The sequence below is a fragment of the Salmo trutta genome, chromosome 11 (assembly GCF_901001165.1).
Source record: "Salmo trutta chromosome 11, fSalTru1.1, whole genome shotgun sequence".
Classification (NCBI taxonomy): domain Eukaryota; kingdom Metazoa; phylum Chordata; class Actinopteri; order Salmoniformes; family Salmonidae; genus Salmo; species Salmo trutta.
The window spans coordinates 7,218,522-7,246,250 of NC_042967.1; the positions used below are offsets into that span (position 1 = coordinate 7,218,522).

The window sequence follows — 27,729 nt, forward strand, 5'->3', positions numbered from 1 at the left end:
TGCGGAGGAAACTACAGCTACTGGAACTGAAGGTGGCACGGGAGCGCGCAGAGAGAACAACACGAGAGCGCGTCCTCACCAGTCGTCCCAGTGTCAAGATCCTCGACCGATACAGAGGAATGACAAGAGGTACATTTTTCTGAATGTGGATGCTGCGGTGTCTATCGCCACGTTCACATCTGCGCACATGTGACTTCAGATGCGTTAACAACAGGTTAACCAGATTTTGGTCTTGGTCAGTTTTGGGATAGTATACAATAACTCCACTGACTTGCAAAAGGACAATCATTTTCTAACCAGATTCTTGATTTACTGCATTTCCTATTAATTATAATTGAAAAGAATATGAAGCATGTAACAATCAATCCATCTATAAATAGTATATAAAGAAGTTATGCTTAGTGTCACCTTACATCCTTGACAATTCTACAGTGTCCAAACTGTCAATAGTATACAATATAGCGTTGAGCATTGACAGTAGTTAACCTAACCACCTCTTTTCCCTCAATCACTCTCTCAGGTGAAGGACATCTCACTGGAGGCCACAGGAGCTTTGTGAAGCCAGCGGGACACAATACATGGAGAGATGACCAACCAATCACTGTTGATGAGGGGAGTGGAACCTCAACCCAGCAAGTTATAGTGATAGAGGTTAGTGTAATAGTATTACAGTACATTTCAGAAAGGCTCCCCTCAGCTATTCACTTCCTTACATGTACATCGGCATTTATCTGCCTGTGAGACTTCACTATGCTATTGTTATCCTATTCAACTCATGTACCGGTAATAACCTCTTGTGTCAGTCTGCAGATACAGAGACTGCAGGTCCTGGGGTCAAGCTGGAGAGGTCTGAAGGAGAGGAGGACCCACGGCAACGCAGAGACATCCAGGCTGGAGCGCCCCCTGTAGCCACGGAGGACCTCGCTGTCGCCGCGCCCAGGACCCGACGCAGCATCATGGAGGTCAGTGGAACGCCGAACGCCGTCCTCAAGTCAGAGATAGATACCAAGATGTTAACTGTAACACACAGGCTCTTACACACAGGATCTGACAACAGATCAGACCCAGAGAGACTGGGCCTGGGGAGACTGGGCAGTCCTCTTGCTCCCAGCTCAGAGTATTTACCAGTATTTCACCAGAGCCAGAGGACAGTTAATTCCCGTGGAGATGGTGACACGTTAGACACTAGTGGTGATGATCCATCTTGTTCTTACGCTACAGAGATGGACCCTGGCAACATATCCTTAGATTTAGAGACACAGACTGATCTATCTAGAGGGGACTGGAACCGGTACAGTAGTAGTGTATACTCTGAAGGGTGCCTAGATAAGAAAGGGGAGGGTCTTGTCGTAGATGAAGTCACTGTGAAAGTGGAGGGCGACGCTCCTCTGACATGGAATATAGACTTGACTCAGTTAGGAGAAGGACACTCACAGGGCAGCACCAGTGACGACTTAGACTACAGGGAAAGCATAGAGACAACCCACTCCCCTTTACATGTGGTCCCGACCCAGTGTCCACGTCGATGGGGCCTTCCGATTCACACGGCCGCATCCTTTTTGATCAGGTATTGAACTCAAACGACAGGGCTAGAGCCCAGGCTCAGGGAGGGGGAGCAACATCAGGCAATAGTAAAGAGAAACGGTTCCTCTGCATGTTATGTAACAAAGGCTTCAGCTGCCCCCAGAAGATGGAGATCCACCAGAGGGTCCACACAGTGGAGAGAAACCCTTCAGCTGTACCCAGTGTCATATGCGCTTCGCCCAGGCTGGCAACCTGAGGAGGCACCAGAGGGTCCACACAGGGGAGAAATCATACAGTTGCCCCCAGTGTGAAAAGAGGTTCTCCCACCAACACCAACTGAAGATGCACCTGAAGGTCCACACGGGAGAGAGGCCGTTCGCCTGTATGCACTGTGGGAAGAGGTTCTCAGAGAGGAGATACCTCAGGATACACCAGCAGAAAAACCATTCCACTCAATAACATCGAAAGAAACCATTCCACTCGATAGCTTCTGACATTTCAATCAAACCCTGCATTAAAGCTGGACTCAGCAAGATGACGGACATGCACAAAGTAAACAACAGTAGTGGGTCAATTTGCGCAACAAATAAGCGTGAGGCTTAACTTCTCTGCGGTTTTGGTACCACAGTTACCACGTTGTAGCAACGTGAAGCGACCCCGTGTGCATGCACAGATACTCTGCGTGACTGTGAGAGAGCAAAGTCTGGCATCACGCTCATCAAATATATCTGCAGTTCTGATAGTGGAAACCTCATAGCGCTGAGTCTTCCTTTAAAGACGAAGGTTCATTTTGATTGTTGTCAGAATAATGGGAATAACAGATTTCTGTGTTGAATATTCCTGGGTAGAATATTTTATTCAAGCATTGTGTGATATATAAAGGCATATATAAGCTTAATGAGTCTCTTAGGTAGTGTTTGTACTATGCAGGCAATATGATGTTCACAAATGCCTATTTCATTACTTCCATTCAACTACTTAATTTTGTACCCCAAGACACTTTTAATGAGAAAATGAAGGCAGTTCATCAAGTCCATGCAGATTTGTAGTTGAGCCAGAAGTATGTGGTGGTTTTCATATGGTGTATTTAAAACGTGTTTATGCTTAATAAACATAAAATGGGACTTTTCATTCTGAGACTTTCATTGAGACTCTTTAGTATACATCACATCTGATCTCACCCTATTCTGCATACACCCGACAGCGCTTTATAACCAATATACACTTACTAAATATACCTACACTACGGCTGTGACGGTCATGGAATTTTGGATGAAGGTAATTGGCCTGCCACATTGTAAGGCACACATTTTCTCCTCTCCTTCACTCCTGACTGCATGTTCTGCCATAGAAATATAATGAATAGAACCGACGTCCCCATTCAATTCAATGATGGCATAATACAACATGTTGCTTGTTTCAGCAAGGAGCTACAAAGTTTCATTGCCTTGTTAGGAGTCCATGTTACAGGAAAAATGGACTCAACCGCACAAATGCCTGACCCTCCCATCTTCAGTCCGCTGTTCGTTCCACAATTATATATACAACAGAAATATAAATGCAATATGTAAAGCGTTAGTTCCATGTTTCATGAGCTGATATAAAAAGATCCCAGATATTTTCCATATCCACAAAATATTGGTTTACATCCCTCTCGCAAAGACTGCATCATCACCTCTTCATTTGAGTAAGAAGACTTCAATATTTTATTAAATCAATAGTTTTTTTTGTGTTAAATAGTAAAATACCTGTCACATTATTTAGTAATGACAGAATGCATTTAAAACTTCACAGCACAGTAAAACTTTTGTTTGACAAATACAAAAAAATATATATATAGATAGATAGATAGAAGTGGGAAAAAAGGTGCTCATGCATTGATAAGCACAACAAAAACGGCATAAACGCTAAGTAATGAAATGAAGACGGTACTTCTAAAATCCTATTTCACACCATAGCCTGCTGAATTTGCAAGATAACTTTTTCCTTCTTTTTGATTTCGGCACAAATGAAAATGTGGCACTGACCCACCCCGTGGATTGATGTTTCAGTGTTGTCTCAATGAAGAGTTCGGCGTTCGACTAGCCATGAGCGATATGCATGTGCAGTTCCAAGCCTGCTAGAGTTAGCGGGCAGGCGGATGAGCAATATCCACCGTTGTAGTACTGATGAAGCCTGAGCTGGATTGTGAAACCCTGAGTAGATCTAGCTGGCTTCGTATGATACACCTCTGAAGGAGTGTATGTCTGTGTAATCTGTATCACATGTCTCTTCCAGGAGGAGGAGGGTCCAGAGGTGCTGCTGGTGAAGGATGAGGGGTGTGAGGAGGGTCTGGGGACCATGGTCATGGAGGACAACCAGACTACACCTCCTCCTGAACCCACAGAGGAACCAGCTGAGCAGCACAGGACCACACACAGTCACATTGAGGTTAGTCCACTGTGAACTACTGTCTGAATGGTATTAGGTCAGGGCCCGTATCCACAAAGTCTCTCAGAGTAGGAGTGCTGATCTAGGATCAGTTTTACCTTTTAGATCGTAATGAATAAGATTATGTAGACAGATGTGAGACTTCTGAGACTTCGTTCAGGCGGCTATCCATAAAGCGACTCAAAGTAGAAAATTGGTCGTACATGCTGAGAAGATACATTTTACTCCTACTCTTACCGGTAAAAATAGAAGTTATGCTTGAAGCCTCTTTAGTCATGAGTCCCACCTAGTCGACAGATATTTAGGAGACCTCATGAGCTTTCCTAACCAGTTGTTTCCTAACCAGAGTTATCAGCAGGTGTCTCGATAATAGAAAATGCAGCGAGTCAGTGGTTCCTACGCCATAGACAGGAAATTGCTTTAGAGTTGTTCATTTTGCTTGTTGATATTTCTATATGATTAATCCATAAATAATCTAGACCTACATGCAACAGTATCTCTTGCGCTTTTGACAATGATTTCACGAGGCCTTTTTCATGCGCTATGCTTAATTACCTACATGTTATTTCAAGTTATCCCTTTGAAGCTTAACATCAAAGCTGCTCAAAAACATGGCCTAAGCCTTTAATGGAGTGAGCGCTTGTCAATCACTCGAGTCTGACACTTTTTTTGGGGCCAAAATGATCATTGAGACGATCAGAGCGCACTTGTATCCCAACTGGAACTTGTCAACATTCCAAAACCAGTGTTTAATTAGAGGAACAGGATCCGGCACCTCTCCGTTTTGGACTGTTTCGTTCCGGTACCTTGAAGAGGAGTGAGACAACATTCCACAGGCCACAATCAATCAGCAGCCTGATCAACTCTATGCAAAGGAGATGTTTCGCAAAGGTTATTCATGCCAACATTTTAAGCAATAAATAAGAGTAGGCAAAGTGATCGCGTCAGTCGGAAATGACATTTGATGTACTGTCCCATTCACCGTGGTTGTCTGAAGCGTGCTATAGAGTTCACAGCGGGCGATGCCTCATCGTGATTGTTGCAAATGATGGGGAATAACCAATGTCAATAAGCATCATCACGGTCTTTCCTTTACGGTACCTCAAACTGTCATGATTACCAGCTGAGAAACTTTTATGAGTGGATTTTACTCCTGGCTCAGTTTGTCTGAGCAGTGTCTTAACATCATCCTAAAACATACACTGAGCTGTGAGTTTTGTTGTTATCGTCTTAAAACAGGTTTTAACAGTACTCCTAAAACCATTACTGAGATGGTATGTGGATACGGCCCTGTTCTTGATATATTTTATCTTAAGTGTGGGACCATGCCTTTCAATTATCAAACCATTAGAGTGTCAAGTAATCAAATCAACTAACAGGTTTGCATAGTACTCATAGCAATCCCTCATTGCCCAACCAGAAGATGCTCCATAGCAGGATGCTCATATCAGATTTCTTGATCCAACATCCTCTCACTCTGTATCTCTTACAGTCAGTAGACATGGAGGATGGGAAGCCTGATCTGCTGCTGGTCAAAGAGGAGACAATAGTAGACAGATCAGAGAGCATTGACCTGCTGAGTGGACTAAAGATGGGGGAGCAAGGTAAGGGAGAAATACACAGTTTATTAGGTACACCATCCCGTTCACGAAAATGGTTTGCTTCTGCAGACAGTGATTCGTGTGGCCGTGGCTTGCTATATAAAGCAGGCAGACAGGCACCAAGGCATTCAGTTACTATTTGATTGAACGTTAGAATGGGCAAAACGAGTAACCTAAGCAACTTTGAGTGTTGTATGATCGTTGGGCCAGTCCCAGTATCTCAGAAACGGCCTCCTGGTCTTTTCACGCACAACACTGTCTAGGGTTTACTGAGAATGTGTGACCAAGAAAAAAACATCCAATCAGTGGTAGTCGTGTGGGTGAAAAAAACGTCAAGAATCGTGCAAGCTAACAGGCGGGTCACATACAGGCAAAAAAAATGGTGCAGTACAACAGTGGTGTGCAGAACGGCATCTCGGAACGCACAACTCGTCGGTCCTTGTCACGGATGGGCTATTGCAGCAGACGACCACACCGGGTTCCTATCAGCTAAAAACAAGAAGAAGCGGCTCCAGTGGGCACGCGATCACCAACACTGGACAACTGAGGAGTGGAAAAACATTGGCTGGTCCGACGAATCCCGGTTCCTGTTGCCTCATGCTGATGGCAGAGTCAGGATTTGGCGTAAGCAGCATGAGTCCAGCGCTCTATACTGCCTGGTGTCAACGCTACAGGCTGGTAGTGTAAGGGTGAGGGGAATGTTTTCCTGGCACGTTAGGTCCCTTGATACCAACTAAGCAACATTTGAATGCTACAGCGTAGCTGTTCTGGAGGAAAAGGTGGGTCCAACCTGGTACTAGATGGGTGTACCTAATAAAATGTTTTTAAAAAACGTTTTAATTTTATTTAACAAGGCAAGTCAGTTAAGAACAAATTCTTATTTACAATGACGGCCTACTGGGGAACAGTGGGTTAACTGCCTTGTAACCTCTTCCTGTAGGTGGTTGGCTGGAGGCTAACAGAGGAGACTGGCCAGCCATCTTGGTATCCCAGACCCAGACGGCTGCATCCAAGGGCTCTGGGGTCGACATCACCAAGCAGGCCAGGACCAGAGGCGACATAGTGGAGGTCAGTGGATGGGACAGCATCTTCAACTCTGGGCTGAGGAACAACACTGTTAACCACAACCAGAAACAGACAGTCGAACACAAAACAACAAACAAACTTAGTCTCCATAATAACAGACTGTCTGAGACCAGGGCGAGGCGTAGATTTGGTCTGCGGGGACAGGGTGGTGTCCGTATGCGGCAGGTGAGAACAGACACAGACTCTGCTACCGATGCTCCGTCCTGCTCCTATAGTTGTGATTCAGAGAGACTGATGGGACCTCAGGTTAACCCCCTAACAGGTGCTGCCTTCAGCCTGCCTTCTATAGGATCTATCAACTGGAACATGGACCCTGTGAATACACAGACACTCCCTGGCCTTCGTCCTCCTCACACTTTCCTTATGTTAAACCAGACCTCAGACAATGCCAGTGCCTCAACACTAAATGGCTACACAAGCCCATTGACAAATGACAGTAGTGGAGATGGAATCTGTGGGAAAGCCTTCAGTTTCCCCAAACAGGTGGAGATCCACCAGAGGATTCACACGGGGGAGAAACCGTTCGGCTGCCAACTGTGCCGGGCCAGTTTCTCACACTCATTCAACCTGAAGAGGCACCAAAGGGTCCACACAGGGGAGAAACCCTTCAGCTGCCCCCAGTGTGAGAAAAGGTTCTCACACCAGCACCAGCTGAAGATGCACCTGAAGGTCCACACGGGAGAGAGGCCATTCGCCTGTACACACTGCGGGAAGAGGTTCTCAGAGAGGAGCTACCTCAGGATACACCAGCAGAAAATGCACACGGCCCATGTATAGAGTATAGTGACATGTAATGTAGTACTAGTTAGTTTGTAGTTAATTCTGTTTGTTTAGGATGTAGGAGGGAGCTGGATGAGGAGAACTGAGAAAATAATGTGTGTGATGAGACAGAGTAGATGATATGGTGATGGTTGGTGTGATGGTGTCTGTAAAAATGCTTCACTGATGAAAAGTGACAACCTTGTCCTGTTGTTTAATGCTGGTGTTTTATAATGAGGAAATGATAGTGCCTTAATTCAGGTTTACTTGACATTAAGTAATGAAGCAATGTGTAAATGTGTACATATTTAGTTATTTTTAGGTGTTTTAAATATATATATATATATATATTTTTGTTTTCTTTTGTTTTTAATAACATCAAGTTTTTTTTATTGCAAATGTCTACCATTTTTAAGCCAAGGATTTGCAGATTGACTGACAGTTTAACACTTTTTGGCTTAGCTAGCTTTTGTTTCCAAAATGCATCCGGACACAGTACCATAATTTTTTTTAATTTCACCTGGTTGCCAATTCCAGATATTTTAAGAACATCATTTGAGAAGTCGCCTGAAGCGTGAGAGGAATGGGAGCTAGAGGAATCCACTCGTGCTGAGGGCTCGTAACGAAGGACGACCGGCTACTATTCTGAACCATGTGCGCTGAGCTTTCTGGTTCCCAGACTTACCCTCTACAAGATCGTCAGCAAGACTTCCGTCACCATCCTCTTGTCTAGTTCCCTTCGCTCAAGCCGTGAACTGACCCTCTGTCTTCGGAGGATGCCGCTTTCAAAGACTTGGCCCGCTATTGGTTAACCCGTCATGATATATTGCTTATTTGTTTATTTTTGCTCTTGAAGCTCGTTGAGATTCTATGAAAAGCGCTATAGAAATGTAATAAATGATTATTAATGTAATGTTGAACCTTTTCCAAAGTATTCTAAAATTAAGTTCATCAAAGCACGTGTACCAGATTTACAGAAAAGTAAATAGGGCGAAGTTATTCTACTTGTCACATGTATTGTTTTGTGCAATAAAAGTACTGTAATTCACATTATGTGAGTGTATGTCCATTTCGTTGAAATTAAATACAAAATTGACTCTGTGCTGATTGACTTGGTTATTTTTTTATCATTGCAGGGACTGAGTTTCCCTTATCTCAGGCTAAAACCAAAACATTATATAACATTATATACTTGAATCAATGCAGACGGACATTTTCTATAATAAACTCCAATGGCTCCATATTGTTAGGTACTTGAATCACAGTATTAGAGATGGGCTTGACTGTGGTTAACATTTATAATATCATGTTTGTGTCTACAGCAAAGAGTTTCTTATATAAACGTTTACATTCTCTTCTGTTAAATTTTTGTTTACAGTCTGCAGTCCATGAGGACCTGCTGATATCCGGTGTTGCTGGCGGGAGAGACTGGACCTCTGAAGCGCCTGGTCACAAACCCTGGCCCCGGATCAGAACCCTGGATCAGGAGCCATCGCTCATCCTTCCCGAGTCGGAACCAGGACCGAACCGTAAGGGACAGACACTCCACCACCACACAGAACACAACCAGTGGACAGGTGGACTGAACAACCTCAGTCCTGGTGGTCATCAGAGAGACAGAGGCTCCAGTCAGGGATCCAGTCTGCAGCCCAGACCCTTCTCTTCACAGTCTCAGTGCAGGGATGAAGCAGGGCCTGGGGCTAGTAGAGATATACCCTCCTGTTCCTATGATACAAACACCACAGTATCCATGTTGAACAGAGCAGGTCACCCTGGGCTTCAGCCTTAACAGAGAGTGGTGGGAGACCCCCCTGGTGGGGTCTGGGTTCATAGAAACCCTGGACCTGGGTCTAGCCTTCCTCAGTTACCTCATGGTTACCCCACCAATACAGACAAGGCCAGGATGGGTGTTCACCACGAGATGTACATAGCCTATAACACAGCACACAATCCCAACAACACCCAAACAATGGCTAGAAGTCAAGGATGGAGCTCAAAGACTAACCACCTGAGGGTGGTGGCTCCTGCTTCTACCTCCTCTGGTGTCATTGTGCCACAACGTGGGAGGTTGAGCATGAGGACGGACGGCGACAAACCTTACGCCTGCCTCACGTGTGGGAAGCGCTTTGCTAAGGTGAAATATGTGAAGCAGCACCAGACCGTTCACACCAAGGAGAGGCCCTTCAAGTGCAAACTATGTTACAAGAGCTTCTCCTTCCTGAGTAACATTATCAGACATAGGAGTGTCCGCAATGGGGAGAAATCGTAGCAGTGTGTCTTGAGATGTACACAGAGAATATCTGGGAACCATTCTTTAGCTGAAATATTATAGTGATCATGTAAAGTAGGGCCAGGCGGTATATTATATTTTACTACATACCAGTAGTTTGGGTTTTGACTTGTGTAACGGTCTTTCAGTGTTTGGTTTGATAAACGTGTTAAGCCAGTGTAATGTCCGTTTTTAGTTTATTCCGTTTGCTACTCGAGTTGTCTCCCTCCTTCCACACACACAAAGCCCTGCACTCGGTGTCACTCAAGGAGAGTATGTTTTGCTGCTACCACGAGTCAGAACTACCACTTGCAGTGACAGTCTGCATGGTCAATGCATTCTATAATTTCACTATTAGTTTGTGTATCTTACTGTCTGCAAACAGCTAGTTTGTCTTTTCTTAGCAAGGTGTGGTTAAAAAAAAAATGTATTAGCTAATGCTAATCGCACCTAGTCAGAGCAAACGTAGCTATCTAGCCGGATACTTGGTGTAGGCCGAGATCAGCATGTTGTTTGTGCAACGGTATATCCTAAATCGAAGAGGAACAGGCAAAGAATAAATTTTTCAGCTACAGTAAGCGAAACATTTAATGTAACGTTAATTAGGGTCCACTGGGAAACACTGACCAACACTGCTTCCTACCCTGTCACAATAACCTTCCCTGGCTTTTTAATTCGTTATGTCAAACGCTGCATTCAAAGTGACCACTATATTCCAGATTTTGTTTGAAGTTTCATTAAACAGTATAAAACCCATCAGAATGTACAAAGCCCCATTTATTTGCGTGTTTATCATTTAGAATTAGAATTTCCTTCGAACCTATAGGTTTCTGTTCTTGCCACCGATATGATCTAGCCAGCCGTTCTTTTTAGGTAATTTACTGAGTTTGAGTTTGAAAGGGGTTTCACTTGATAACACAGCCAAAGTCAAAATTGGCTATATCATAAAAATACATGAAAATACAAATGATTTCTGGTCTGAATTTAAGGTTAGGCATAATGTTAGCGTTGTGGTTAAGGTTAGGTTTAAAATGTTAAGAGAAATTGTAGACATAGTCAGAGTTCAGCCATAATTATGACTTTGTAGCTGTGTACGCAAGAGAAAACGATTGAAATAAACTAATCATGAATAGGTTGATGTGTGACGTAATAAGCATTACCGTAAGTCAATGAACAGCACGCATACCATTTTCATTTGCCACGCCCTTTGAGCCATGACGCCAACCAATAATATCCTTCCTCTAAAGTGCAAACGAAAGTAAACAGTGACCAAGAACAATTTCAACTTGAGCGTTTTCTATTGTTATTTAGACGATTATTAACGACATGGAGCTCAAAATATGACTAATTTAACGGCAAAGCATCACATACTTACCCCCATGTAGTATTTAATTCGCGTTGGAGAGGACTTGGTTGATATGTTATCTAGGTAAGGCTAGTTACTTTACCTGCTAACAATGGCTAACGTTACTAACTGTATGGTTTTTCACACTCAAATAGCCTCCATCATGGAGGTGCTAGCGAATGCAGCCGTGGCAGATATCTGTAAACTCGTAGACGACGACTATGCAGTGTTTCGTTTGGAAATAACTCAAAGCCAGAAAGAAAACGGGGCATTGCGGAGGAAACTACAGCTACTGGAACTGAAGTTGGAACAGGAGCGCGCAGAGAGAACAACACGAGAGCGCGTCCTTTCCAGTCGTCCCAGTAGTGTCAAGATCCTCGACCGATACAGAGGAATGACAAGAGGTACATTTTGCAGAAGGCTGCGGGACCTGTCGTCCGGTTCCCTTCAGCGCATATGTTTCCGATGTGTTATCTAGAATTGGGTCTTGGTCAGTTGTTGGATAGTATGCAATACTAGCCCCTGATTACTAAGCACAATTTTATTTTACCAGGCAGGTCAATTGAGAATAAATTATTATTGCACAAAGACAAACACTTTTCTAACCAGATTCTTGATGTACTGAATTTCATATTATTATATACAAATGAAAACAATGTGATGCATGGAACATAATACATCGATCAATAAATTGTGTATCAAGAAGTTATAATTAGTGTTACCTTACATCCTTGCCTATTCAAGACAGTGTCAATAAATATACTGTTGAGCATTGACAGTACCTAACCTTACCACCTCTTTTCCCCCCAATCACTCTCTCAGGTGAAGGACATCTCACTGGAGGCCACAGAAGCTTTGTGAAGCCAGCGGGACACAATACATGGAGAGATGACCAACCAATCACTGTTGATGAGGGGAGTGGAACCTCAACCCAGCAAGTTATCGTGATAGAGGTTAGTGTCATAGTGTGACATAAAACATTTTAAGTACAGAAAATGTGTCCTGTTCACTTGCTTCCATGTACATTCCTTATTTATCTGCCATAGGGGAGCTTGTGAGACTTCTCCATGACATTGTTAATCCAATTCTACTAATGTACCGATAATAACCTCCTCTCTTCTTGTGTCAGTCTGCAGATGTAGAGGCTGCAGGTCCTGGGGTCAAGCAGGAGAGGTCTGAAGGAGAGAAAGACCCACGGCACAGCAGAGACATCCAGACTGTAGCAGCCGCCGGAGTAGCGCACCCTGTAGTTAGGAAAGACCTTGCCGCCGCGCCCCAGGCCAGGACCCGACGCAGCATCACAGAGGTCAGTTGAACGCCGTCCTCACGTCAGAGACCGACACAGAGACTTTGACACACAGGCTCTTACACACAGGATCTGACCACAGATCAGACCCAGAGAGACTGGTGGTGGAGCCACTGGGCTGTCCTCCTGCTCCCGGCTCAGAGTATTTACCGGTATTTCACCAAAGCCAGAGGACGGTTCCTTCCCGTGGAGATGGTGACGTGTTAGACACTGGAGGTGATGATCTGTCTTGTTCTTACTCTACAGAGATGGACCCTGGCAACATATCCTTGGGTTTAGAGCAGAGATGGACAACTGCCGGTCCGCATATCAATTTCCAAAAACAGATATTTTTTTTATATATATATATATATATATATATATATATATATATATTTTGAAATTTGGTTGTGCATCAGCACTTAATCTTATGTCAGTCACTTATTGCTGCTCAATTAGCCCATGTCAGCTAACATTTTTAAGATTGGTAAGTTAGTCCAGCCAGCTATCTAAACTTGTAGTGATCATGGTCAAATTACCGACCGGGGGGCCCCCATTGATTTTGTTCGTCACTCTCACTCGGATATCATATTCAAAACTGCAAACATTTCTCTCCACCCCATCGCAAAATGTGTAGAGTCAGGGATCGCGACTCAGTGTCCACGTCGATGGCACCTTCCGATTCACACAGCCCCATCCTTTTCGTTTAGGTACGAGCTACAACTTAGTAGATATTAAGATGGTGCCGAAGAGGATGGCTGAACTTTTACATGCTCCTAACTGTGCTATTTTGTTAGTTTTTTTGCGTTGTTTAACTTATTTTGTACATAATGTTGCTGCTACCGTCCCTTATGACCAAAACTAACTTAGACATCAAAACAACGATTACTCACCTTGAACTAGAAGAAGCTTTTTCCTTTAACGAGTTCGATGAGAAGGATATACTGCTTTCCCGGGAACAGGCCCAAATCCCCATCATTTGCGTGAGGAAAAGGGGGCCGCAGGTCGGGCTGCCTTCTGAGAATCCATAGGCGAGCGAGTAAACTCCCACTGCCGTCCGTTCTACTGGCTAACGTGCAATCATTGGAAAATAAAATTGATGACCTACGATTAAGATTATCCTACCAACGGGACATTAAAAACTGTAATATCTTATGTTTCACCGAGTGTTGGCTGAACGACGACATGGATAACATAGAGCTGGCGGGATTTTCCATGTATCGGCAGAACAGAGAAGAAGCTACGTCTGGTAAGACGAGGGGTGGGTGTGTGTGTCTATTTGTCAATAACAGCTGGTGCGCAATGTCTAATATAAAAGAAGTCTTGAGGTATTGCTCGCCTGAGGTAGAGTACCTTAAGATAAGCTGTAGACCACACTATCTGCCAAGAGTTCTCTATATTATTCGTAGCCTTCTATTTACCACCACAGACCGATACTGGCACTAAGACCGCACTCAATCAACCATAAGCAAACAAGAAAATGCTCATCCAGAAGCGGCCCTCCTAGTGACCGGGGACTTTAATGCAGGAAAACTTAAACACAGATGCATACAAAGCTCTCCCCCGGCAAATCTGACCATAATTCTATCCTCCTGATTCCTGCTTACAAGCAAAAACTAAAGCAGGAAGTAAGTGTTTTGCTAGCACAGACTGGAATATGTTCCGGTATTTATCCAGTGGCATTGAGGAGTATACCACCTCAGTCATCAGCTTCATAAGTGTATTGATGACACTGTCCCCACAGTGACCGTATGTACAAATCCCAACCAGAAGCCATGGATTACAGGCAACATCCGCATCGAGCTAAAGGCTAGAGCTGCCGCTTTCAAGGAGCGGGACTCTAACCCGGAAGCTTATAAGAAATCATGCTATGTCCTCAGACGAACCATCAAACAAGCAAAGCGTCAATACAGGATTAAGATTGAATCCTACTACACAAGCTCTGACGCTCGTCGGCTGTGGCAGGGCTTGAAAACTATTACGGACTACCAAGGAAAACCCAGATGCGAGCTGCCCAGTGACGCAAGCCTAGCAGACGAGATAAATGCCGTTAATGCTCGCTTCGAGGCAAGCAACACTGAAGCATGCACGAGAGCACCAGCTGTTCTGGATGACTGTGTGATAACGCTCTTGGTAGCCGATGTGAGCAAGACCTTCAAACAGGTCCACATTCACAAAGCCGCGGGGCCAGACGGATTACCAGGACATGTACTCAAAGCATGCCAGACCAACTGGCAAGTGTCTTCACTGACATTTTCAACCTCTCCCTGACCGAGTCTGTAATACCTACATGTTTCAAGCAGACCACCATAGTCCCTGTGCCCAAGGAAGCAAAGGTCGTAACCTGCCTAAATGATTACCGCCCCATCGCACTCACGTTGGTAGCCATGAAGTGCTTTGAAAGGCTGGTCATGGCTCACATCAACAGCATCCTCCCGGATACCCTAGACCCACTCCAATCCGCATACCGCCCCAAAGATCCACAGATGACGCAATCTCAATCACACTCCACACTGCCCTTTCCCACCTGGACAAAAGGAACACCTATGTGAGAATGCTGTTCATTGACTACAGCTCAGCGTTCAACACCATAGTGCCCACGAAGCTCATCACTAAGCTAAGGACTCTGGGACTAAACACCTCCCTCTACAACTGGATCCTGGACTTCTTGACAGGCCGCCCCCACTGGGGCCCCTCAGGGGTGTGTACTTAGTCCCCACCTGTACTCCCTGTTCACCCATGACTGCGTGGCCAAACGTGACTCCAACACCATCATTAAGTTTGCTGATGACACAAGTGGTAGGCCTGGTCACCGTCAACGATGAGACAGCCTATAGGGAGGTCAGAGACCTGGCAGTGTGGTGCACCAGGACAACAACCTCTCCCTCAATGTGAGCAAGAGAAAGGAGCTGATAATGGACTACAAAAAAAGGCAGGCCGAACAGGCCCCCATTAACATCGACGGGGCTGTAGTGGAGCAGGTTGAGAGCTTCAAGTTCCTTGGTGTCCACATCACCAACAAACTATCATGGTCTAAACACACCAAGACAGTTGTGAAGAGGGCACAACAAGACCTTTTTCCCCTCAGGAGACTGAAAAGATTTGGCATGGGTCCCCAGATCCTCAAAGTTCTACAGCTGCACCATCGAGAGCATCCTAACTGGTCACCGCCTGGTATGGCAACTGCTCAGCAACTGACCGTAAGGCGCTACAGAGGGTATTGCGTACGGCCCAGTACATCACTGGAGCCAAGCTTCCTGCCATCCAGGACCTCGATACCCGGCGGTGTCAGAGGAAGGCCCTAAGAATTGTCAGACTCCAGTCACAGACTGTTTTCTCTGCTACCGCACGGCAAGAGGTACCAGAGCGCCAAGTCTAGGACCAAAAGGCTCCTCAACAGCTTCTACCCCCAAGCCATAAGACTGCTGAACAATTAATCAAATGGCCACCGGACTATTTACATTCACCCCCCCAATATGTTTTGTACACCGCTGCTATTCGCTGTTTTATTATCTATGCATAGTCACTTCACCCCTACCTACATGTACAAATTACCAACTCAACTAACCTGTACCCCCGCACACTGACTCGGTACCTGTACCTCCTATATATAGCCTCTTTATTGTTATTCTATTGTGTTACTTTTTATCATTTTTTTACTTTAGTTTATTTGGTAAATATTTTCATAACTCTTCTTGAACTGCACTGTTGTAAGTAATCACTTCACAGTAAGGTCTACATTTGAATTTATTGTTGTCAGCAGAAAAGATCCACAGCTGCAATTGGAATAACCAGAGTAACCGATTTCAGTGTTGACTATTCCTGAGCAAAATATTGCATCCAGGCATTGTGTGACTTTTGACTTATCATAGCTGACTATTTACCCACATCATATTTATGTCCACAATGATGGGTTTAATAACAATTAAGTCATTCTGTAACTACAGTACAGGACTCAAACGTAGTGGGGATGAATAAACACTCCATGTTGAAAGTGGGTTTATTATCTGTGTGTACGTACTTGAGGGAGTGTTTGTATCACCTGTTTCTTCCAGGAGGAGGGTCCAGAGGTGCTGCTGGTGAAGGACGAGGGGTGTGAGGAGGGTCTTGGGAACCCTGTGGGGACCATGGTCATGGAGGACCATCAGACTCCAACTCCTCCTGAGCTGCACAGTACCACACATAGTCTCACTGAGGTGAGCCCACTGTGAACTACTGTCTGCATGGTATTAGGTCTGGGCCTGTATCCACAAACCCTCTCAGAGAATGAGTGCTGATCTAGGATCAGTTTAGCCTTTTAGATAATTATGAATAAGGTTATGTAGATGGGTGGGGAACTGATCCTGTATCAGTACTCCTACTCTGAGACTGTTTGTGGATCCGGGCCCAGGTCTTCATTCATTTAGTGTGGGACCATGCCTTTGCAATGTTCAAACCATTAAAGACTGTCACGTAATCAAATCAACTAACAGGTTTGCATAGTACTCATGGCAATCCCTCATTTCCCAATCAGAAGATGCTCCATAGCAGGGTGCTCATATCAGATTTCCTGATCCAACATTCCTGATCCAACATATCTCTTACAGTCAGTAGACATGGAGGATGGGAAGCCTGATCTGCTGCTAGTCAAAGAGGAGACAATAGAAGACGGACCAGAGAGCATTGATCTGCTGAGTGGACTAAAGATGGGGGAGCAAGGTAAGGGAGAAATACATATAGCCTACATACAGTAATAGATCTTCAATGGGAATAGTGATGCACCTGGCTATGTGTTCTTATTTTTCTTCATTCATAAAATGATATCAATACAACTTGTGTTTACATACAAAAACATACAGGTGGTTGGCTAGAGGCTGACAGAGGAGATTGGGCATCCATCTTGGATTCCCAGACCGGTGCAGCCACTGAGCAGGCAAGGATCAGAGGTGACATAGTGGAGTCCTGTGGATGGGACAGCGTCCTCAACTCTAGGCTGGGGAACAACGCTGTTAACCACAACCAGAAACAGACTGTCGAACAAAAAACAACAACCAAACTTAGTACCTATGACAATAGACTGGCTGAGACCAGGGCAAGGCGTAGATTTGGTCTGCAGGGACGAGGAGGTGTACATATGCGGCAGGAGAGAACAGATACAGACTCGGCTAGCGATGCTCCGTCCTGCTCCTATAGTTGTGATTCAGAGAGACTGATGGCACCTCAGGTTAACCACCTAACAGATTCTGCCTTCAGCCTGCCTTCTATAGGATCTATCAACTGGAACATGGATCCTGCAACAACACAGACTCTCCCTGGCCTTCATCCTCCTCACACTCTCCTAATGTTAAACCAGACCTCAGACAATGCCAGTGCCTCAACACTAAATGGCTACACAAGCCCATTGACAAATGACAGTAGTAGTAATTCTATCAGTAGATCTGGTGGCAAAGAGAAGCGCTTTCTGTGTCCATTCTGTGGGAAAGCCTTCAGTTTCCCCAAACAGGTGGAGATCCACCAGAGGATGCACACGGGGGAGAAACCATTCAGCTGCCATCTGTGCCGGACCAGTTTTTCCGACTCGTCCAACCTGAAGAGGCACCAGAGAGTCCACACAGGGGAGAAACCCTTCAGCTGCCCCCAGTGTGAGAAGAGGTTTTCCCACCAGCACCATCTGAAGAAGCACCTGAAGGTCCACACGGGAGAAAGGCTGTAGGCACTGCGGTAAGAGGTTCTCAGAGAGGAGCTACCTCAGGATACACCAGCAGAAAATACACACAGTCCATGTATAGAGTATAGTGACATGTAATGTAGGACTAGGTAGTTTGTAGTTAATTCTGTTGGTTTAGGATGTAGTAGGGAACTGGATGAGGTGAACTGAGGGAATAATGAGTATGATGAGGCAGAGTAGTGACGTTGAACCTTTTACAGAGTATTCTAAAATGTATTTTTATCAAAGGGAGGGTACCAGATGTCCAGAAAAGGTAAAGTGAGAAGTTATTATACTTGTCACAGATTGTTTTTGAAAGTAGGGGAGAGTGGGGTAAGTTGAGCCATTTCATACATTCAGGGAGCTTGCAATTGGCATGCTGACTGCAGGAATGTCCACCAGAGCTGTTGCCAGAGAATTGAATGTTCACTTCCTGCCTCTAATGTCGTTTTTGTGAAATTGGCAGTATGTCCAACCGGCCTCGCAACCGCAGACCCCGTGTATAGCATCCTGTGGGCAAGGGGTTTCTGATGTCAATGTTGTGAACAGAGTGCCCCATGGTGGCGGTGGGGTTATTGTATGGCCAGGCATAAGCTACGGACAACAAACAATTGCATTTTTATTGTTGGCAATTTTAATACACAGAGATCTGTGACCAACAGATGCACATCTGTATTTCCTGTCATGTGAAATCCACTGACTAGGGCCTATTGAATTTATTTCAATTGACTGATTTCCGTATATGAACTGTAACTCAGTACATTTTTGGAAATTGTTGCATATTGCATTTTATATTTTTGTTCAGTATATTTCAGGATGTTGTGTATCCCTGGAAATAATCTGAATGTATTTAAACATTAGTTTTGAAATCATAGCTTGTTGAAAAAAAGTGGTCTATTGGCACAACTTACCCTGGGTATGGGGTAAGTTGAGCTGCGGGACAGGGTAAGCTACACATTTTTGTTCTGTACCATTTTTATTTACCAAACAACATTTTGAAAATCCCCCCCAAAAAAGATAAAGAAATTCAACAAAATTGCTTTTTGGTATTTTAATTATTTTAAACATTTTTAACACAAGCTTAACACCTAACATAGTGTCCTCAAAGCTCGTCACTAAGCTAAGGACCCTGCGACTGAACACCTTCCTCTGCAACTGGATCCTGGACTTCCTGACGGGCCGCCCCCAGGTGGTGAGGGTAGACGACAACACATCCACCACACTGATAATTAACACGAAGGCCCCACAAGGATGCATCCTCAGCCCCCTGCTGTATTCCCTCTATACCCACGACTGCGTGGCCTCACACAGTTCCAACTCCATCATCAAGTTTGCTGATGACATGACAGTAGTAGGCCTGATTACCAACAACGACAAGATGGCCTACAGAGAGGAGGTAGGCACTCTGATGGTGTGGTGCCAGGTAAATAACTTCTCCCTAAAGAAATCAGCAAACCAGGAGGAACCAGACTGGACGCCCCCATCCTCATCAACGGGACTGTCAATGGAGAAGGTCAAAAACGTTTAAGTTACTTCGCATACACATCTCCAAGGAGCTGAAATGGTCAAACCACACAGACACTATGGTGAAGAAGGCAAGACAGCGAGTCTTCAACCTCAGGGGGCTGAAGAAATGATGCCTGTCCCTGAGGGTCCTCACAGTGTTCTACAAGAGCACCATTGAGAGCACACTGTCGAGCTGCATCACAGCCTGGTAGGGCAACTCCACCGCCGCTGACCGCAAGGCTCTACAGAAGGTGGTACGCTCATTTGAACACAACATTGGGTTCCCACTGCCTGTCCTCCGGGACATCTACAACACCAGGTGTCACAGGAAGGCCAAGAAGATCATCAGGGACCTCAGCCACCCGAGCAAATGCCTGTTCTCCCCGCTTCCATTACTCAGACGCGGGCAGTACTGCAAAAACTGTCAGGCTGGCCTATAGCTTCTACACCCAGACCATCAGGCTGCTGAATAATCACTGCTAGACAGTTACCTGCCCCACCCCATGGGCACTCTTCACCCCCCAACTGACATTTACCCTGCCCCCACATGGACATTTATCATTGTTACAGTTGTAAATATGTATATTATTATTTATTATTATCGTTTCATTCACTTCTTTTTGACCTGCACTGTTGGAGCTCAGAGCTTAAACATTTCTCCGTACCCTGCTGTTAAACAAATTACACCTGTGCATGTGACTAATAAACTCATCTAATCAATACCTGGGGCTGACAGAAACGTCTATCTCTATGATACAAACACCACAGTATCCATGATGAACACGGCAGGTCACCCTGGTCTTCAGCCTTCACAGAGAGTGGTGGGAGACCCCCCTAGTGGTAGTCTATCAGGTAGTCTCTTCTCCTTCAGAGTCTCATCTAGTGACGGTGTCTGTAAAAAGCCTCGAGTTGGTCCTGGGTCTAGCCTTCCTCAGTTACCTCAGCGTTACCCCACCAATACAGATCGTTGCAGGATGGGCGTTCACCACGAGATGTACCTAGTCTATAGCACAACACACAATCCCAACAACACCCAAACAATGGCTAGAGGTCAAGGAGGGAGCTCAAAGCCTAACCACCTGAGGGTGGTGGCTCCTGCTTCTACCTCCTCTGGTGTCATTGGGTCACAACGTGGGAGGCCGAGCGTTAGGTCGGACGTGAATAAGCCGTGCACCTGCCTCACGTGTGGGAGGCGCTTCACTGAGGCGAACTATGTGAAGAGGCACCAAATTGTTCACACCAAGGAGGCAAATCAAGTGCGACTTATGTTACAAGAGCTTCTCCTTTCTGAGTTACTTTCAGACCTAGGAGTGTCCATAATGGGTATAAATCGTAGCAGTGTGGCTGAGATGTACAAATGGAACCATTCTTTAGCTGACATATTATAGTTATCATGTGAAGTGTCTTGGTGTAATTAACCACATACCCCTCGTTAACCCTTTGTTAAATTGTCATTTGAAACAGGATTGTGTAAATACCTGTTTTTATAGAGACCGTAAACCTAAGCTAGAACAAGGAGTTGAATATTTACCTTACTGAGCTGAATAAAGAAATAAAGTAATTATATTATTTTATACTCTTACTAACACACTGTTCTTTAAACGAGCTTAAAAGATACTGATCATAGGATAATTGATGTGTAACGTAATAAGCAGTACCGTATTTAAAAGAACAGCGCGCAACGTTTTTTTATTTCACCACACCCTTTGACCTATGACTCACACCAATAAGATCATTTCTCTTCAATGTAAACGGAAGTGAACAGTGACAAAGAACAATTTCCACGTTAACATTGTTATTTAGACGTGTATTAACACCCTGGACCTCAAAATATGACTCGTTTAACTGTACAGCATCACATACTTACCCCAGGTAGTGTTTAATTTGCGTTGGAGACAGGACTTGGTTGATATATGTTATATAGGTAACGCTGCTGACATTAGCTAACTGTAACGTTATGATTTTTCACACTCAAATAGCCTCCATCATGGAGGTGCTAGCGAATGCAGCCGTGGCAGAGGTCTGCAAACTAGTAGACGACGACTATGCAGTGTTTCGTTTGGAAATAACTCAAAGCCAGAAAGAAAACGTCGCATTGCGGAGGAAACTACAGCTTCTGGAACTGAAGGTGGCACGGGAGCGCGCAGAGAGGACAATGCGAGAGCGCGTCCTCGCCAGTCGTCCCAGAAGTGTCAAGATCCTCGACCGATACAGAGGAATGGCAAGAGGTACATTTAGCCCCGTTCCCCTCTGCTCATGTGTTTGGATAGTATGCAATAATTCCTATGATTACATAGCTATCTGGCAAGAAGTTATGAAAAGTGTTACCTTACATCCTTGACAATTCTAGACAGTGTCAGTAGTGTACAATAGACGGTTGTGGCATTGACGATAGCTCACCTACCTAACCACTTCTTTCCCCACAATCACTCTCTCAGGTGAAGGACATCTCACTGGAGCCTACAGGAGCTTTGGGAAGCCAGCTGGACACAATACATGGAGAGATGACCAACCAATCACTTTTGATGAGGAGAGTGGAACCTCAACCCAGCATGTTATCATGATAGAGGTTAGTGTAATAGTGTGTCAGAAAGATTTCATACCCCTTGACTTATTACACATTTTGTTGTGTTATACCCTTAATTCAAAATTGATTAAATTGCTTTTTTTCCTCACCCATCTACACACAATACCTTATAATGACAAAGTGAAAACATGTTTTTAGAAATGTTAGCAAATTTATTGAAAATTATATACATAAATATCTCATTTAGATAAGTATTCAGATTCCTGACACAATTTATAGAATCACCTTTGGCAGCGATTACAGCTGTGAGTGAGTCTTTCTGGGTATGTCTCTGCTTTCCACACCTGGATTGTGCAACCTTTGCCCATTATTCTTAAAAAAAAAAATTGAAGCTTTGTCAAATTCATTGTTTATCATTGCTAGACATTCATTTTCAGGTCTTGGCATATATTTTAAAGTAGATTTAAGTAATCTGTAACTCGGCCACTTAGGAACCTTCATTGTCTTCTTGGTAGCAACTCCAGTGTATATTTGGCATTGTGTTTTAGGTTATTGCCCTGCTGAAAGGTGAATTCTTCTCCCAGTGTCTGGTTAAAAGCAGACTGAACCAGGTTTTCTGCTAGGATTTTGCCTGTGCTTAGCACCTTTCCGTTTATTTTTTATCCTGAAAAACTCCCCAGTCCTTAACGATTACAAGCATACCCATAACATGATGCAGCCACCACTATGCTTGAAAATATGGAGAGTGGTACTCAGTAATGCGTTGTATTGGATTTGCCCCAAACATAATACTTTGTTTTCAGGACAGAAAGTTAATTGCTTTGCCACATTTTTTGCAGCATTACTTTAGTGCCTTGTTGCAAACAGGATGCATTTTTAGGATTTGTTTAATTCTGTACAGGCTCCCTTCTTTTCTCTCTGTCAATTAGGTTAGTATTGTGGAGTAACTACAATGTTGTTGATCCATCACAGCCATTAAACTCTGTCACTGTTTTAAAGTCATCCCTGACCAGTTTCCTTCCTCTCCGGCAACTGAGTTAGGAAGGACGCCTGTATATTTGTAGTGACTCTGTGTATTGACACACCATCCAAAGTGTAATTAATAACTTCACCATGCTCAAAGTGATATTCAATGCCTGCTTTTAAAAAATATTTTAACCCATCTACCAATAGGTGCCCTTCTTTGCAAGGCAATGGAAAACCTCCCTGGTCTTTGTAGTTGAATTTGTGTTTGAAATTCAATGCTCAACTGAGAGACATTACAGAAAATTGTATGTGTGGAGTACAGAGATGAGGTAGTCATTTAAATAATCACATTAAACACTATTATTGCACACAGAGTGAGTCCATGCAACTTATAATGTGACTTGTTAAGCACATTTTTAGTCTTGAACTTATTTAGACTTGCCATAACAAAGGGATTTAATACGTATTGACTCAGGACATTTCAGCTTTTCATTTTTTATTCATTTGTAAAAAATGGTGAAAACATGATTCCTCTTTGACATTATGGGGTATTGTCTGTAGGCCAGTGACAAAAAAATCTAAATGTAATCAATTTTAAATTCAGGCTGGAACAAACAAAAAGGTGAAAAAGGTCAAGGCGTGTGAATACTTTCTAAAGAGAGAGTATCTCACAATGGGTGTGGCGTCTGTGAAAGCATGGGCCATTGAGACGGTGACAAATCTCAATTTTGAAGTAGTACATTTTATTTTCTACTACTTCTATGAGTTGGCAAACAAATTGGAAGGGTGCTCACTGCCACCTAGAGTCTGTTGTTTGAGCAGGTATAAAGTCAATGTTGATGATTTACTGGCACCTGCACTTACTCACAAGTATAATTAATTAATTAATTAATATTAATTGGCTGATCAAAGATCCTTCCTGATGACCTGAATAGAATTATGTGATCCTTCCTTAACCCACAGAAAGTCCCACCGAGTTGACTGCTTCAAAACGGTGTAAGTCCTCAATGGCTTTGCCCATGCTAAAACAGGATTTTGGGCACCTGAGTCCGCTATCCATCTCTGTGGTACATCCGCATTTATCTGCCATAATGGAGCTTGTGAGACTTCCCTACGATGTTGTTATCCAATTCAACTCATGTACCGGTAATTACCCTCTCTCTTCTTGTCAGTCTGCAGATGTAGAGGCGGCAGGTCCTGGAGGATCGTCTCTGGTCAAGCAGGAGAGGACTGAAGGAGAGGTGGACCCACGACACAGCAGAGACACCCAGACTGGAGCAGTGGCTGTAGTGGCGCCCCTTCTTGCCATGGAGGACCACGCGACCGCCCTGCAGCCCAGGACCCGACGCAGCATCACAGAGGTCAATGGAATGCTGAATGCCATCGTCAAGTCAGACACAGAGACTTTAACTGTAACACAAAGGCTCTTACACACAGGATCTGATCACAGATCAGACCCAGAGAGTCTGGGGCCGGGTCCACTGGGCTGTCCTCCTGCTCCCGGCTCAGAGTATTTACATTACGGTAACCCAAGCCCAAAGACGGCTCATTCCCATCGGGACTCAGGTGACGCACTAGAGACTGACAATGATTCGTCTTGTTCTTACACTACAGAGATGGACCCTGGCAACATATCCTTGGTCTTAGATACACAGACTGATCTGTCTAGAGGGGACTGGAACCGGTACAGTAGTAGTGTATACTCTGAAGGGTGCTTAGATAAGAAAGGGGAGGGTTTGGTTGTAGATGAAGTGACTGTGAAAGTGGAGGGCGACATTTCTCCCACATGGAATGCAGATAGTCACCTAAGAGACGGACACTCACAGGGAAGAGATTTCTTAGATGACAGGGAAAGCTTAGAAACGAATCTAAATGTCACAACCCACTCCCCTTTACTCGTGCTCAGAGATCGCGACTTAGTGTCCTCATCGATGGGGCCTTCCGATTCACACAACTGCCTTTTTGATCAGGTATTGAACTCAAATGACAGGGCTACAACCCAGGCTATGGGAGGGGGAGCCACATCAGGCAATAGTAAAGAGAAACGGTTCCTCTGCATGTTCTGTAACAAAGGCTTCAGCTGCCCCCAGAAGGTGAAGATCCACCAGAGGGTCCACACAGGGGAGAAACGCTTCAGCTGTACCCAGTGTCACATGCGCTTCGCCCAGGCTGGTGACCTAAAGAGGCACCAGAGGGTCCACACAGGGGTGAAACCCTTCAGCTGTACCCAGTGTCATATGCGCTTCGCCCAGGCTGGCCACCTGAAGAGGCACCAGAGGGTCCACACAGGGGAGAAACCCTACAGCTGCCCCCAGTGTGAGAAGAGGTTCTCCCGTCAGGACCAGCTGAAGATGCACCTGAAGGTCCACATGGGAGAAAAGCTGTTAGCTTGTACGCACTGAGCTACCTCAGGATACACCAGCAGAAAAACCATTCCACTATATAACATAGAAAGTAACCATTCTACTCTACAGCTTCTGACGTTTAGATCAAACCCTGCATTAAAGGCAGAGATTAATTTTCATTGTTGTCCGCAGAAAAGATTGACAGACGCGTTTGGAATAACGAGAGTAACATATTTCAGTGTTGAATATTCCTGGGTAGAATATTGCATCCAGACATTGTGTGATATATAAGGCATATATAAGCCTAGAAAGTAAAATCAAATTGTATTTGTCACATGCTTTGTAAACAACAGACTTACGGGTCCTTTTCCAACAATGCCGAGTTAATGATAAAGATTTAAAAAATAGTAAGTAATATGAGTAAAAAATAGACAGAGAATAACAATGACGAGTTAAAACAACATGGCTATATACAGGGAGTGCCAGTACCGAGTCGATGTGCAGGTGTATGAGGTAACTGAGGTAGCTATGTACATATAGATAGGTACTAGGCCTTACAAAAAAGTGTATGTGTGGGGTACAGAGATGGTGGTCATTTAAAAATCATGTTAAACACTAATATTGCACACAGTGTCTATGCTACTTATTGTGTGACTTGTTAAGCAAATTTTTTTTGTCCTGAACTTATTTAGGCTTGCCATTTCTTAAACATTTCTAAAAACATAATACCAGTTGCGATACCAAGCGGTGATGCAGCCAGTCAAGATGCTCTCGATGGTGTAGAACAGAGGGCCCATGCCAAATTTTTTCAGCCTCCTTAGGGTGAAGAGGCATTGTCATGCCCCCTTCACACCTGTGTTGGTGTGTTTGGACTATGATAGATCCTTTGTGATTTGGACACCGAGGAACTTGAAGCTCTTGACCTGCTCCACTACAGCCCCATTGATGTGAATGAGGGCTTGCTTGGCAATCTGTTTCCTGTAGTCCACGATCAGCTCCTTTGTCTTGCCAACGTTGAGGGAGAGGTTGTTGTCCTGGCACGACACTGCCAGGTCTATGACCTCCCTATAGGCCACCTTCGTGTTGTCAGCAAACTTAATGAGGGTGTTGGAGTAGTGCACGGCAGTTGTGGGTGAACAGGGAGTAAAGGAGGGGACTAAGCACACACCCCTGAGGGGCCCCCATGCTGAGATCAGTGTGGCGAATGTGTTGTTGCCTACCCTTCTGGTTGGGATACGTATGTATGGTCACTGTGGGGACGACGTCGTTGGTGCACTTATTAATGAAGCTGGTGATCAATGTGGTAAACTCTTGAAACAGTCCTGTAGGTTAGCATCCGCTTCATTGGACCACTTCCGGGACCACTTGCACTGGTACTTCCCGTTTGAGTTTTTGCTTGTAAGCAGGAATCATGAGGATAGCGTTATGGTCAGATTTGCCAAATGGAGGGTGAGGTAGAGTTTTGATGCGTTTCTGTGTGTGGAGTAAAGCTGATGTAGAGTTTTTTTTTTTCGCCTCTAGTTGCACATGCTGGTAGAAATGAGGTAAAACGGAATTCAGTTTCACTGCATTAAAATCACCGGCCACTAGGAGCGCTGCTTATGGCCCTATACAGTGTGCATAGGTTTGTACTTGTAAATAGACAGCTATGAAAAATACAGATGGAAATTCTCTTAGTAAATAGTATTTTCTACAGCTTATCATGTGGTATTCTAGCTCAGGCGAGCAGAACCTTGAGACTTCCTTAATATTAGAGATCACGCATCAGCTGTTGTTAACCCTAAGCTGCTGTTCTGTCCTGCTGATGCATAGAAAAACCAGCCAGATGTATATTATCCATGTCCTTGTTCAGCCAGGACTCAGAGAAACATAGGATATTACAGTTCTTCAGGTCCCGTTGATAGGATAGTCTCGAACAGAGCTCGTCCAGTTTGTACCCCAGTGATTGTACGTTCGCCAATAGAACGGAGAGTAAATGCGTTTTTTTCACTCAGCGACGCAGTTTTGTCAGGGTGCCCGCAAGTCAGCCTCGCTTTCACCGCCGCCTCTTTCTCCTCGCAGTCTCTGTTTCACGGAAACATGGCTCTCTGTCGGTACAGCCACCAGGATTCTTTGTGCATCGCTCCGACAGGAATTAACATCTCTCCGGGAAGAAGAAGGGCGGTGGTGTATGTTTCATGATTAACGATTGGTGTAATTGTGACAACATACAGGAACTCAAGTCCTTCTGTTCACCTGACCTAGAATTCCTTACAATCAAATGCCGACCGTATTATCTCCCAAGAGAATTCTCATCGGTTATTGTCACAGCCCTGTATATCCCCCCTCAAGCCGATACCACGACAGCCCTCAAGGAACTCCACTGGACTCTATGCAAACTGGAAACCATATATCCTGAGG

The 27,729-nt window shown here is 44.5% G+C and overlaps 3 protein-coding genes and 2 pseudogenes across 3 annotated transcripts; all 5 read left to right on the top strand.

The window, feature by feature from the left end:
- LOC115201843 (neurotrophin receptor-interacting factor homolog) overlaps positions 1 to 27,729 on the top strand; it is a 133,464-nt pseudogene that overhangs the window by 69,208 nt on the left and 36,527 nt on the right.
- LOC115201938 (protein krueppel-like) lies at positions 1,151 to 2,655 on the top strand (annotated as a pseudogene).
- LOC115201903 (endothelial zinc finger protein induced by tumor necrosis factor alpha-like) lies at positions 5,318 to 7,600 on the top strand. Its single transcript, XM_029765791.1, has 2 exons — positions 5,318 to 5,558; positions 6,496 to 7,600. Exons 1-2 carry the CDS (start codon positions 5,378 to 5,380, stop codon positions 7,416 to 7,418), a joined length of 1,104 nt encoding a protein of 367 aa, XP_029621651.1. The 5' UTR covers positions 5,318 to 5,377; the 3' UTR covers positions 7,419 to 7,600.
- Positions 11,914 to 18,275, top strand: LOC115201919 (zinc finger and SCAN domain-containing protein 5B-like). Its single transcript, XM_029765808.1, has 5 exons — positions 11,914 to 11,967; positions 12,144 to 12,320; positions 16,355 to 16,495; positions 16,886 to 16,997; positions 17,138 to 18,275. Exons 3-5 carry the CDS (start codon positions 16,427 to 16,429, stop codon positions 17,989 to 17,991), a joined length of 1,035 nt encoding a protein of 344 aa, XP_029621668.1. The 5' UTR covers positions 11,914 to 11,967; positions 12,144 to 12,320; positions 16,355 to 16,426; the 3' UTR covers positions 17,992 to 18,275.
- LOC115201880 (oocyte zinc finger protein XlCOF7.1-like) lies at positions 21,670 to 25,955 on the top strand. Its single transcript, XM_029765762.1, has 3 exons — positions 21,670 to 21,719; positions 21,930 to 22,060; positions 24,157 to 25,955. The coding sequence occupies exons 1-3, from the start codon at positions 21,710 to 21,712 to the stop codon at positions 25,384 to 25,386; spliced, it is 1,371 nt and encodes a 456-aa protein (XP_029621622.1). The 5' UTR covers positions 21,670 to 21,709; the 3' UTR covers positions 25,387 to 25,955.